Source organism: Myotis davidii, unplaced genomic scaffold, assembly GCF_000327345.1.
Source record: "Myotis davidii unplaced genomic scaffold, ASM32734v1 scaffold200, whole genome shotgun sequence".
In the NCBI taxonomy this organism is placed as follows: domain Eukaryota; kingdom Metazoa; phylum Chordata; class Mammalia; order Chiroptera; family Vespertilionidae; genus Myotis; species Myotis davidii.
In genome coordinates this window covers 799,070-813,399 of record NW_006293700.1, presented here as the reverse complement: position 1 = coordinate 813,399, position 14,330 = coordinate 799,070, and the positions used below count along the sequence as shown (strand labels likewise).

Genomic DNA, 14,330 nt, shown 5'->3' with positions numbered 1-14,330 from the left:
TGAGGAAGGGCCTGTTTCATCCTTCTTCTCAGACCATTTGAATCAAACTAGTGATGTGATTCCTGACCTTTGAAGAAAAATCACTTCCTTTTGATTTTCTAGAGTCCCATGGCTTTCTTTTTGATAATTTATTCTAGAACAGTGAAAGTTTTTGGCCAAAGGAACCTGTGTTGACAACTGTGATTGATGGATTCCATGTTTATGCAATCGTAATGATGTTATTGATTTGACCCCAAGAAGTAATTCCTCCATTTTACAGTGAAAGGAATTGAGGCCCGGATTTGTTGACATAGAATGAAGCGCCTAAGGTTAGAACTGCCGAGCCCAGATGTTGAGAACAGGTGCATAGCACCAAGGTGGAGGGTAGAATTGAGGCAGGATGGATAATTTGATACAAAAGTATTGAATCTGTGGTACCAGAAAATTGTAACATTTTCCTTTATGTTTTGTTTTAAAGTTATAAAAATAACGGTCAAGAGTGGCTACTTCACAGTACCACAGCTTTGATTTAATGGGACTATTTTCTCTGAAATGGACAAGTGACTTGATCTCAAGCGCTTTCCTGTCAGTTTTATGTTAGTAAATGTTGCTCACAACCTGCTTCTTTTCTCTTTTAGACCCTCTCTCACCATGCCTCATAGGAACCTGACTGGAAGCTGCAACGTTAACTGTGGTTGTAAGACACATGAGTATGAGCCCGTCTGTGGATCAGATGGAATTACGTACTTTAACCCCTGTCTGGCTGGCTGTGTTAATAGTGGTAATCTTAGCACTGGGGTGAGTCTATGTCCCAACTTTCTGTACTGTGGTTAATCCGACATCCTGTGATAAGGATGTGTGAGAAGTCAGAGGCAAACGCATGACGTCAGTCCCCCCTTTTTAAGAAACTTCAAATAACCTCCAAATTCCTCTGACACAAATCCAGAGGAAAGAAAATTGTGCAGTACATTATTTTTTCCCAGGGGTGATTGGCACGTCTGGGGATAGCCCTTTGCTACCACATCAGCTCTCTTCTACTTTGCATTTGGTGCCAACTCAGTGAAACTTGATAAGGTTGAGTGCTGGGCCTCTCATGTGGTCCTCGTGGTGGATTTGAAGGTCAAGATGACCACACTGGTACTGACGGAAGAGAAGAGGAGTGTACCTCCCCTGCTGAGAGTCAGTGAAGATGAGCAGTGGCATTTTTCATAGATGATTGGTTCTGACTTTCCGCCCCCCTGCTCTCAGAGTAAAGATATTTCTGCCAGTTCAAGAATAGGCTATTTTGAGAATTCTCTTCCCTGTGAATTATAAATAGGCTGTAATGCTGTGGGGAAAGGTTTTCATATTCTACTCAGCTCCTTATCCAGCCTGGTTTCATTCTTCGCATAAAAACAGATTGTAGGAGGCTGGTGATAAGGGCTTCTCCCATTGACGGCACATTTCTGGAATGTCATATTTGGCTTCTGAGTTTTGAACTAGAGCAATAAATGGAGAATTCCTATTGCTGGCTCCCCATTATAGGACTGGTGAGTGCCCGCGTGTCCCCAGGTTGAAAGAGACAGGGAGGCCTGTTCTTTTGGTGGCTAAGTCCTTCCCTGGGAGGGAGCCAGTCTCCTGGTGCACAGCCCTCATTCTCCCAAAGAGGCCAGTAGGCCTTGAGCTCAGACGGCCACAGAGCGTCCCATCTTCATAGCTGTTCCGACTGCCTCTCTAAGTGACTGAGCGGTCACCGTGGCAGGGAATTTGGCTCAGCTCCATTCAGTAAAAGCAGCATAATAGGCAAGGAGCTTTAATTGGCTATTTCGTCGAAACACCTTTTTAGTCCCTTGAGTAAATGAAACAGCCAATGCTATCAATGTGCACAATTATTGGAATGAAAGTCCTTATGCGTGACCCGTTTTTACATAACAGGTATCTACTTCAGGTCCTGCTCTGAGTTCAGGGTTTTGCTGGGTTGAATGCTGGGCCTCTCATCTGTTCTCCGGTGAGCACAGTGTCCACAATAAAGTTAATAGCAAACAAGCAAATAAACAAACAAGGCTCGGTTCCCAATGTTGAGGGTGTCTCATATTGAAGAGCCCAGGAGTTAAAGAGCAATGGACGCTGCATTTAATTAGGACAAAAAAAAAATGGGTGCACGAAATAGGAAAGCCCTAGAGTTGAGTGTAGAAAGCTTCTTAGACAAATTGAGGTTTAAACAATTTTGACCAGTGGATTTTCATTTCGTTGGATGCACACTTTGCACCCCTATTGTTAGCAATGAGGAAGACCTTTCCAAGTAAACAGTTTGATTTCAGAAAGAGAAGGGAGATGGGGAGAGAGATAGAAACATCCGTGCTGAAAGAGAATCATTGATTGGCTGCCTCCTGCATGCCCCCTACTGGGGATCTATCCTGCAACCAGGGCATGTGCCCTTGATTGGAATTGAACCCAGGACCTTTCAGTTCACAGGCCGACGCTCTATCCACTGAGCCAAACCAGTTTCGGCTATCTCGAAGCTTTGATAGCGCTCCCGGCACTTTTGGCGAAAGACAGGAGGAGCATGATCGTGCTCCCCGGCACTCTAGGGGTTAAAAACACTGGAGTTGCCCTGGCTGGGTGCTCAGTTGGCTGGAGCCCCCTGGCTGGGTGGCTCCGTTTGGTCCCATGCACCAAAAGGTTGCAGGTTTGATTCCTGACAAGGGCACATACCTAGGCTGCTGGTTGGATCCCTGGTCGGGTGCATATGGGAAGCAGCCAACCCATGTATTGCTCTCACATCGATGTCTCTCTCTCTCTCACTTCCTCTCTCACTGGAGTTATTAGAGAGCATTTGAACTAAACTTTGTCTTAACATTCCTATGCTGAATTTCGCTTTTGATTGGCACACAACTAACTGAACTTTATTATCTGTCCCTCAGATAAGGAATTACACGGAGTGCGCCTGTGTCCAAAGCCGGCAGGTGATCACCCCGCCCACCGTGGGACAGCGCAGTCAGCTCCGCGTGGTCATCGTCAAAACCTATCTCAACGAGAACGGCTATGCCGTGTCTGGGAAGTGCAAGCGGGCCTGTAACACCCTCTTCCCGTTCTTAGTTTTTCTTTTCATAGTCACCTTCATCACAGCATGTGCCCAGCCATCAGCCATCATAGTGACGCTCAGGTGAGAACAGCATCCGACCTCTCAGCTGGGTTACATGCTCCCGGTCAGTGGCTAGAGGACATGATCCCGGACCGGGTCGGGCGCACAGAGAACAAAATTAGATCGCGCAGGAAAGCACGCAGCTGTTTGCCTGGCAAACTTGGGAGACATGAGTTTTGCCATGTCAGAAAGGGGGAGGAAGGTTGTGACACTGCATTCTCTGCAGCCTTCTTTAGGCGGATGGGTTCTATGTCTGTAGTTCAGTGTAACTTCTTCGGGTGCCTGGGGTTCCTGAAGATTCTGCACTAAAAGGTTCTACTTGGGGAGCTGGAAGCCCCCACCGTGTTCACCGCCAGAAGCCTGGCCCCAGAGCAGGCAGGGAAGCTGCTCGCTCCTGCCTACCGCAAACAATATTATCTCCAAGCCTGTTACCACCTCCAGGACCTCTGGCAGCTTCTGCTGGGCCTGTAGCTCAAACTGCTGACTCCATTCCTGTTACTATCATATAACATTCTGGAGTTTAGCAAGGAAAGGACAGACTGGAAAACGTAATTTTTCCGTTCAGGCGGTGCTTTCTTTGCCATCGTGTAGCAGCTTTTTTGCTTCTATGAGAATATGGAAGTTACCTTAACGGAAGTCCTATTCAAAATGTTGACACTAACACATTCCAGCCAGCGGTTGGTATTGGCAGTGAAAGGCTGTGGTGGGCACAGGAAGGAGGGGGCAGCCGGCGGAAGCCAGAACACACCCACAGCAGCTTCGGGGGCTGTGGCTGCGGTGAGTGAAGGGGTCAGGGCAGGGGGCGAGTCTTTATTCTTCTTTCATCTCCTCCCTGGCTCCCCCGTTCCCCCGTTCCCCACACTGCTGGGCACCTGCTGGGAAGCTGCTGCAGAGACAGCATTCTTGGCAGGGCCCTGGGGCCGCTTGCCTGCGTATTCTGCATGAGATGCAGAGTTAGCTGCTGCCCGGCCAATTCCTTCCGTGACGGGTAGATGACAGCACACAAAGGCCTGCTGGTTTATTCACTTGGAGCCTCTAGCAGCACACACTACGGAGTGGCAGCTACATGTGCGGCGTCGGGCAAATGCTCTGAGGAAATGAAATTGGGGGAAGATGGATGAGTGCCCTGGTCCTTGGGGATTTTACACTCCCTACCTAGGACCCACGCAGATGGGATAGAAAGGCGAAGGTACTTTGTCATAAATAACACAAGTCATTCGTAATCTTATTCTTTGACCTTTAATTCTACAGATGTTAAATAATCTGATTCTTTGACCTTTAATCCTGCAAGAGGTGTTCAGCCAGCCAGATAATGACTGCCCGATTTATAGTGTTCATGGCAAGTCACCAGTTGGCATCTAACCCAAAACTTCAGGAAAGGAACCCTTTAATCTTTGATAATTACAAAGTCACTAGACTCAAATCTTCCTGTCCTGTGGGAATTATTTGGAGCATAAGTTATAGGAAAAGAAGAAAAAATGAGGTGGTTGGAAAGGATTCATTATTTCTCTAATTTTTGACTTGTTCCCTGTGTATGTATTAAATATATACACATATATATATTTAGATATATTTTTATTGATTTAAGAGAGGAAGGGAGAGGGAGCGAGAGATAGAAACATCAACAATGAGAAAGAATCATTGATTGGCTGCCTCCTGCACTCCCCTACTGGGGATTGGGCCCGAAAACCGGGCATGTGCCCAGACCGGGGAATCAAACAGGTGACCTCTTGGTTCATGGGTCAACACTCAACCACTGAGTCACACTGGCCGGGCTGCTTTTGACTGTATAGTGTAAAACTTTTCTCTCTCTACTTTTCCTTGAGAAATTACGGGAGTAATTTTCAGACTACACACCATGCAGGAAAGTGCAGGCAAAGAGAGAATAAGTGTAGTAATTAAGATAAAATGCTTTCTGTATTTAACAGAACTGATTTGGGAAGCTCAGTTAGAGCCACCTCTGTACCTTCAGTCCCGACTCTGTGGCCCGTCCATCAGTATTAATATAGAAACGATTAGAGTACATTGGAATTGCTTGGGTGTCTTCATTGGGGGCACCTTTATTCACTGGTTTAGCCATCAGCAGTCTTGCGTGGCTATTATTAATAATTCTAGAACAGTAAACACTCTGGTGCAGCATCTCTCTAGCCCCTGGCCCTGCACTAAGCAGGTTTGATTTGACAGTCATTTTCTCATGGCCACGATTTTGAAATTTTTCTTTCTTTCCCTTCACCTTAGGTCCGTAGAAGATGAAGAGAGACCTTTTGCTCTGGGAATGCAATTTGTTTTATTGCGAACGCTTGGTATGTTCCTCCATTTCCAAGTGTGCCTCTTAGCTCCCCTTTGCAGGTGGCATATTCCCCCTGCCCTTTAAAATGGCAGGCCAAGTCATTTGTTGCCGTTGTAAGTGCGAGGAATTTACAGGTTAGTGGTAAGGGCACACACGTTCCTGCATTTCTGATTTGAACTAAAAGCTGACCAGTTCTGTCATTTGGTGAAATGAAACCAAAGCAACTTGAGGTCAGCTCCTTTTTCACTGTGAACATAAACTTGGGCTAAATTCCCCAGAGAATTTTGTACTGTAAGAAATATTGAACCAAGCGGTCATGATGGGCTTAGGATCCTGGTGTTTTTGTCCGTTGATGGCTTTTTAGCATGAAAGTGATGGACGGTGGTGCTCTTTTTGTTTGCGAAAATTCCCATTTCTTCATTCCAGTAATTTTATTGGATTGGGCAAAGAGTGTACCTATCAAGTTTTCTGAGGAAAAGAAAGAAAATATTCTAAAAAGATGCCCAAGTGGACAGACAGGGACTGCCCTTGCCTGATGACCAAGAGGAGCTCCTTAGTGCTGTGTTGACGTGGGAAGTCGTCGAGCTCACTTGGGCATGAAAAATATTGTTCTGATTTTTCCAAACCCAGCGTCACCCTGTGATGTCTTGGGACAATGCACGGGAAATAGCGTGTGAAGTAGTCCATTCCCTTGATCAATTTCAATGTATTTTTAATTGACTTCCTCACCACCAGGCATATTTTCTTTCTTAAGTGGGAGTCTGATTTTCTACAGCTGTTATTTCCCCCAGTAATCAGTATCATTGTCCACAGAAACACACAAAAAAATTTTCTGATTCAAATTTGTTGTTTCAGTTTTGAAAGGTGAACCATTTTAAAATGGCATCATCGGACCCTTTGACATTTTAATCCTGTCTGGAATTTTCTATTTGTCCCATGTTGTGGTTGATGGCCCAAGAGTGCGCACTTTCCAGTGAACCTTAAAGGCCTCTTGCTGGTTGTATTCAATGAGTGGCTTGTTTTTTGGTATCAATAAGACGTTGAAGGTACCATTTTTTCAAAGCATGCTCGTTACAGGAAATTCTGCCATACTTTGATAAAGTTAAGAAGTATGCTTTATGCTTCTCTTTGAAAACTAAAAAGTTATTTTCAAAGAAGGAAATTTATTTAGCAAGGGGGTAGGTGAATAGGAAAAGAAAAAAGAAAATAGTTCCTCCCTTTTTGCTGGCCTGTCTCTGATGCCCTGAAGGTGGGGTGATTGGACCTGGATGTGGAGGTAAAGGTAGGTTAACAGACGGACCGTGGAAGAGCAGGAGGGAGAACATTTCAGGCATTTATTATCCATTCAACCTTAACTTAAGTTCTATTCATTATTTTTTTAAAAAAGTACTGTTTGGCCAACAAGCCAATTTCCATTTCCCCAAATTCCAAAGCAAAATGAAAAGTTTAAGTATTTAAAAATGTTAAATTTTAATTATAAATGAACACAAGGTATTTAAAAATGTATCACCCACAGCCCCTGGGCTATTAGCCCACCTGTCCTCTCTCCCTCCGTCCTCTCTTCCCTCCCCTCTTGCTCCTACCCTCCCATTGCTTCCTTCTATCAGCTCTTATTGAGGATCCTCGGGAGGCAAAGAATAAAAGCCATGGCCCCCCACCATAAGGGAGTTTATGGGTAACAGATGTGCAAACAGTGTAAATACCGTGTGATGGTTGAAAAATGGAGGCATATACAAAGACAGTGGAATGTCGTGGCGTCTGAGTGGGCCAGGAATTTAAAGGAGGGGTGGGCTTCGAACGGTGAACAAGTCGGGGATGGGGACACATTCCGGCAAGGGGAGTGACGTGTGATGGAGGAAGTCTACCTACTTGGGTGGACTTTCTTTCTTATGGGATTAACGAATGGCCCCCAAATGAAGTTACTACTACTCATCACAGGTGTTTCCTGAGCTTCAGAGATGATTTTTATGCCTTCGTTATGTCTACACCCCAAGTGCCTTTCTAAAGTTGCCATTTAATATGATTTCTCACTTACGGGAGACAATGTTTACCTCATCTAATACCAAAACCCAAGAACTCACTGTACTGAATGTTAGTGGGTCATACAGACTTCCACTATAGCCTCTTGAGCAATTAATGACAAAATCGGGTTTTTAAGTTGAAAAGGATTCCCAAATTGCATTTTTAGCACTAGACATTTTTATGCCCCTAAAAATCAATAGCACGTTCCGACTGAATTGCAAACTGGAAGATATAAAGTATCAACAATTCAGTAAACACTTCTATAGTAAATATATTCTAAGGCGTGGCATACATTTAACAAAATCAAGTGACACAAGAAAACCGCTCCCCTCTCCTGGATTCCGACACACAGAGCGCTCGGCTGACTCACAGGTCTGTTTTATCAGATGTGCTAAATATGTTTCTCCTCCTTTCTTCCCCTCCGCCCCTCCAGCATACATCCCCACTCCGATTTATTTTGGAGCAGTTATTGACACCACCTGCATGCTCTGGCAACAGGAGTGCGGCGTGCAAGGCTCTTGCTGGGAGTACAACGTGACATCGTTTCGCTTTGTCTATTTCGGCCTGGCCGCCGGCCTCAAGTTCGTTGGCTTTATCTTTATTTTTCTGGCCTGGTACTCCATCAAATACAAGGAGGACGCGCTGCAGAGGCAGAGGTGGCGGGAGTTCCCCCTGGGCACTGTGAGTGAGCTGGTGGGCCACCCCGACGGCGCGGAGAAGTATGCCCGGACTAGGTCCTGCCCGGCTTTCGGCACGCAGGGGGAATTCCACGAAGAGACTCGTCTGCGAAAAGGGATCCAGTGCACAGCACAGACCTACCCGGGACCCTTCCCAGAAGCAATAAGTTCCTCCCCGGACCCGGGGCTGGAGGAGAGCCCTGTTGCCCTGTAGCCTCCCTCCTGACGCTTGCAAATGGAAGACTTTAGTTTTTTGGTTGGTTGAGTTGAATATTGGCGACTTGAGAAACACCCGTGCCTTCTTTTCTTTCTTTCCCTTTTTAAGCTCTAAAGACACAATCCTCAAACGAACAAAACTCAGTCTACACAGCCACTGATGATTGAGGGCTGGATACCTCAACCAGACTGAGAACCTTCCCGCCTTCGCTCCAAGAAGGCGGAGCTTCAATAGACTTGGTGCCCTGTCCGCTATGTTACTTTCACGCTCTGTACCAATAGGGTATAAGGCCAAGGCCCATGGTTAACCAAATCACGGAAGTGTAAAGGCGGTGCATCTCATTAGCATACACTCCACACAAAGGTGAGCTCGACCATGGCCTTGCATTTACAAATCGACGGTTTTTTAGATCTGAACACCTACTGTGAGTTCTGCTACAAAGCACAAATGAACTTGCCTCAACTATGCAATTTGATCGGGGAAAATGTAAGTGCAGCATGTTACTTTTGCTTTCAGAGACTAAAGCAGATATGTTTTTGAAAAGAGGAAGCTTGACTTTCCTTAAAGTTACTGTTAATAGCATTTTAGGCCACAGCAGACATATAAATCAGGTAGGATTTTTCAAATGCTTCAAAGGAACTATATGCATTGGGTGATGAAAGGAAAAGCGACGTCGGTTCATGAAACACATTCTCTTTTAGTCTGTGTGCCCCCATCATAAGGTAGTTAAGAAGGCTGCAAAATCATCTGATAGTTTGAATATAAACTCCAATATTCCTTCATCAGGGGCTTTAAAACTAGTGTGCTGAATAATATGGCTAGAAACCGTAATTTGAGATGCATAATAAGGAAAGGAACTCATGGCTCTCTCATCCAAAAAAAGAAAAAAAATTGCTGCAGAAATTCTTTTACCTCTTAAGGACCCATATAAGGATAGTTAGAGATTGTAAACGTGACACTCAAAATAGTTGGAAAAGGAATTTCAGAGACGTAAGATTGAGTGCCCCCGATCATTTTAGTTATCTGCCTGGAAACACTAGCAAATCTGTATTCTTCTCTTTCTATGTGCAGAAAATTGCTATGGTTGCTACTGAGATTGAGTCATTAAACCAGGAAAGCCATACTTGCCTGTATGGAAATCACCTTGAATACAGGAGGAGGGAGATCTGGGAGCCGGACCTAGAATATGATCCTAAGTAATGATTGAGAAATACAAAATAAACTGTCTATCCTACTGAACCCAGCTTTATCAGGGTTACAATCATTTTACACCAACCTTTGACTCCTCCCTGCGGTGACCTCCCGGGAGTGATCTCAGAGAGGACTTGTCTGTTCCTCTGGGTTCATTACCCATGATCCTTCCCAGCACACCACTTCGACTTAGGTGCCACCCAGAATGCTTCCTCCATGGTTCTTCAGGCAGATGCCTCCGACAGCACTATGGACTGATGGTAAGTGAACTCGTGGGAGCTGGCTGCTCAGAGAAAGAATCCTGGCAACTCAGATTTAGGCGGGACTGCGAGGTCCAAATGCCAATATCACTGTTTCTGCCTGGGAGCCTGGGCTTACGTAGGGCTAGTCTGGGAAATGGTTTCTTGACTGGTTTACACTCTTCCTCAGAAGGAATGTGATTGACAGAACTGTCCCATGATTCAGACGCCTTGCCCTCCATCGTTGGCCGCCCCATGGGGTTGTGTGAATATTTCTGGGCGCAGGGATGTTTTCCTCTCTACCCTAATGGCATCAAATGGTTCTCTTGGTTGCATGCAGTTTGTGGAGAGAGTTATCACTGTCGGACTGAGTAATGCCTCCAAGGGGCAGAGCCAGTGCTCGGTGGCAAGGACTTCCCATTGAGCAGTCTTGTGTGACTAAGTCTTAGAACCACTGTTGCCTGTAGATACACTGGTGTCCGTCAAACGTTAGTCAACATGGTGCATATTGAAGGTCTTTGGAAAATATTGCTGATTAACCCAGTGTCTGCTCTGGGGCCTCAGGTTCCCCCTTACCCTCTACGGAAAATCTTTGAGCCTTTGGAAGAGAAAGTTTCCTTTTGTGTTGGAGCTAAAGATAGGTTGGGGAAAGAGAGGTAGTGTTTCCGTAATTTCCCTCTGTTCATTAAGAAACTGTACCGAAAAAATATTGGTGGGAGGACACTATTTTGTAGCTAAGAGGATATGTCCCCCCACTGTTACAGTTTCTCTCTTCTTGGTTGGGTATTTTGAAAAGGAGCCGCTCTCAGAACTCCAGGATAGGGAATGATGGCGTCGTCCAGTATAATTAGAGAGCTGCTCCTCCATTCTCCACCTTGAACTGTTGTCCAGTTCAGCAATTGATGACTGGGTGCAAGTTCTTTCTCTCGGGCACCATTTGACTCATTGCCATTTGCCACTCTGTGAAGTCCTTTGGGTCTGATTAGGCCAGAATTCAAAGAAGTTAGCATGAGTCGTACATCACAATGTTAATATTGTTCTGCCTTAAGTCTCTGATGCTGATAAGTAGCAGGTGTATCATTAATGTGTTGTTGGTGAGTGTAGAATAAGTAGTAAAAATCATGGTGGATTGAAGTCTTGGAATATGTACCAAGTAAAAGTTGTCCCCAAAATGGTTTGGGCTCTGGTAGCATCACTGAAATATTATGTAGTCGACTAAAGTGATTATTTTATAGACACCATTTAATTGTATATATGAGGTTCTTATATGCTTGTTAATAAATTGGTTGTTACTTTATAGTCCTATTATAAGTTTAATTGCCACCCTCCATGAGCTCGAGCTTATAAGAACTTGCTTTGGAAAAAGGCCATCTTATTCCTTCATAAACTCTGTAGATTAATCTATTATTTGGCTTTAATATGCAAATATAATATCCGTGACTGTCACCTATTAATTTAGAAGCCCCAGGGGGTGGGTGGGTGTTGGAGCACATTCTTTGGTTATTTTTATGACTATGAAATCCTGATCATTTGTAGGTGGCTTTACTTCTTGAAAAACAGTCAAAAAGTCATTCAGAACCAAGGTGGGGGAAGAAAGGAGCAGAGAGGACACAAATTAGCATTTGTTGAGTGTTGGTGTATTTGCAGAGACTTAATGTACATCATCCATGTAACCCTCTTAATAACTTTGAAAGATAGCTGTGTTCTGTTATTGTTATTATTAAAACAGATCATGAAAACTGAGGCTCTGAGAGGTAAAGTGAGTGACCGGATGAGGACTGTCGAGTGGGCATTTGTGGAAACCCTCCCGTGTGCCCAGGAGGCGTGGGAGAGCCCAAGCCCAGGGTGGCAGCCAATTGTACCTTGTGATTTGTGTGTCAGGGTTCAGCTGCAGGCTTCTCTCGCGGTGGCTCCCTTCTCACTGCGTGAGCATATCAGTTTTGGTTAACAGAGGTAAGTTGTGAGTTGATGGGAGTGAGGTAAATCATTTTAGCTTTTGACATGTTACTGTTTCTGAAGAGTAGAGAAGTTGTTATTTCCTTGCATAACATAGGAAAAGGTCTGTGGGAAACATTAAAATTTAACGTTCAGATCTGCAAGGTAAATTTACATTGATTTAGCTAAGTGTTATACTCAATTTTTTTTGTCCTACCATACCTCAAGTATGTATTTCTAGTATTTAATATAGAACAAACCACTATTGATGGCAACGTTGTGTCTCAGTAGAGTTTCTGAAATGAAACATGAGGAAGGGAGGTCCAGACTGACGGAATCTGAGTTTTGTGGATTTCAGGGGTATGCTTTTCCACCCCCTCTTTCAAGATATTAACATTTCCATTCATTTTTTTTTTTTGGTGAAAATTGGTTTAAGTTCCCTAATAAAAGGTTTAAATGAACATATACTAGTACAAAGTGTTACACGTGAAGCGAACAGATACAGAACATTATATGTAATATACCAAACCATCATCCGGTTGTGACCGCCGGAAGGTGCAGTGCCAAACGGGAGCAGGCATGGAAGTGCAGCCCCAGAGAAGGGAGGAGCCTGGTGGAGGTGAGGGCAGCCCCCCCCCGCCCCCCGCCCCCCATTCTCACCGCCACCAAGAAGCTCTTCCTCAGTCCACAGTTTCAGCTTGCACTCCTTGGAACATTGCCTTTGGGAGCTGGCTGTGTGTCAGCCGTAGGGGCACCAGGGAGAAGCTTCGTAGCCTGAATGGACCGGAAGCATTTGTGGGAATCCTCGCGTGTGCCCAGGAGGCGTGGGAGAGCCCAAGCCTAGGTTGGTGGCCAATTCTGCTTGGTGATTTTGTGTGTTGGTAGAACATCCTCGGGGGCACAGAAACTCGAACATAAGTAGTGATATGTTGGTGCACACTGCGTATTCTCAGTAGCAGGTAGACGTCACAATGCGGTGTAATCCCAGCATTGCCTACTCTGCAGGTGTGCCGATTCTCTGTTATGCAGACCAGTTGGTGGCCTTTACACGTGTTTGTGATTTCTCTGTCGGGCCCACCAAGGGAGTGCCGGGGCTGACCGTGAAGTCAGCGGCCTTGAGCACTTTCTATCTTTCCTGTCTTCTCTTCTTTCCCCATCTCCCAGGATGCTGCTAGCCGTGTCCATCCCAGACTTCTCGCTACAATGGAACCCGATCTGTGTATGTCATTTTAAGCACTTCATTTTTTACTCAGCCCCAAGAAGCGTCAAATGTGAGGAAGTCCCTCCCTGGGTATTCGCTTTGGCAACGTTAAAAAGAATGCCTTGGTGCTAGAAGTATTTGACGACGCATGCTCACCACAAAACACGCCACTGAATCCACGGTGTTTCATAGATAAGGGACTGCATGCGCTTTGCTTCTGGAATTCTGAACTTCCCGGAAACAAACACTCATTACTCTCATCACTTCATTTAATCCATGAACTTGACGTTGCAAAAATGAAGGGTGTAAGGGGGAAATCTTTTTTTCTATAAAAACTCAGTGCTTTTGATATTTATTTTAGCAAGAATAATCAGATGCTAAAAATAGTTTCCGAGAGAGGAGAAAAATATTTCAGATAATCTTTTCTTATTCTCTCAAAACGCACACCCGTGTAAGGTGTTTTTAATACTAGGGTTTGGAAGGTGGTGTCTTTTTTCTGGTATTCTATTACATGTGAAAATTGAAGGAGAAAATATTAAAAACTAAAACCAATGTAATTGAAGGGACATGTTCCAGCGGTTCTCAACCTGTGGGTCGCGACCCCTTTGGGGGTTGAACGACCCTTTCACAGGGGTCGTCTAAGACCATCAGAAAACACATATATAATTACATATTGTTTTTGTGATTAATCACTATGCTTTAAGTATGTTCAATTTGTAACAATGAAAAAACATCCTGCATATCAGATATTTACATTATGATTCATAACAGTAGCAAAATTATAGTTATGAAGTAGCAATGAAAATAACTTTATGGTTGGGGGTGACCACAACATGAGGAACTGTATTAAAGGGTTGCGGCCTTAGGAAGGTTGAGAACCACTGTGTTAAACCAAAGGGGTGAACAAAAGAAGTTTAAAGTTTGTATCTAGAAAAGAAAAATAAGAATAATTAATTGGTAAGATTTTCTCTTAAAATACATACCTCCACCCCAAACCCCAAATGTCAGATAGAAGCACGAACAGGCAGGTCAGCCTCTAATTCTTTAAAGGAGATGTGATACTGTGTCAAACCAGCTGGCGTCAGGATCCTAGTGGAGTGTGTGTTCAGCGTGTGTGTGCGTTTTGTGTGTAGAGGTGTGTATGCCTGTGATGAAAGGCTGTTTTGAGTTGTTGCATAAAGAACTCTGATTTTGCGATTTTAAAAATGATTATTTATTTGGTGACCTCTTAGGGTAATTTAAAATATGTATAATTTCCTTGTGTTTAATGAAATCTATTGTCAATGTACTAATCGACCTCGGTTTACAACATCTTGAATACTTGATCACTGAAAATTAAGAAAAAAAGTTAAAAAAATAAGAATAAAGTGTGTTGGATTGAAAGTAGTTTGTCTCTTACGGTTTTTGTTGTCTGAAGAGACGAAGCAGTGAAGCTGGTGTGATCATCCTTCCACA

The 14,330-nt window shown here is 44.3% G+C and overlaps 1 protein-coding gene across 1 annotated transcript in view; it reads left to right on the top strand.

The window, feature by feature from the left end:
- SLCO5A1 (solute carrier organic anion transporter family member 5A1) overlaps nt 1–13,514 on the top strand; it is a 107,181-nt gene extending 93,667 nt beyond the window's left edge. Inside the window, exons 6-9 of the mRNA XM_015566250.1 lie at nt 618–777; nt 2,883–3,124; nt 5,342–5,406; nt 7,849–13,514. Of these exons, the coding sequence (XP_015421736.1) occupies nt 618–777; nt 2,883–3,124; nt 5,342–5,406; nt 7,849–8,306 (925 nt within the window). The 3' untranslated portion in view covers nt 8,307–13,514. The remainder of the gene's footprint in view (nt 1–617; nt 778–2,882; nt 3,125–5,341; nt 5,407–7,848) is intronic.
- The last annotated feature ends 816 nt before the right edge of the window (nt 13,515–14,330 follow it).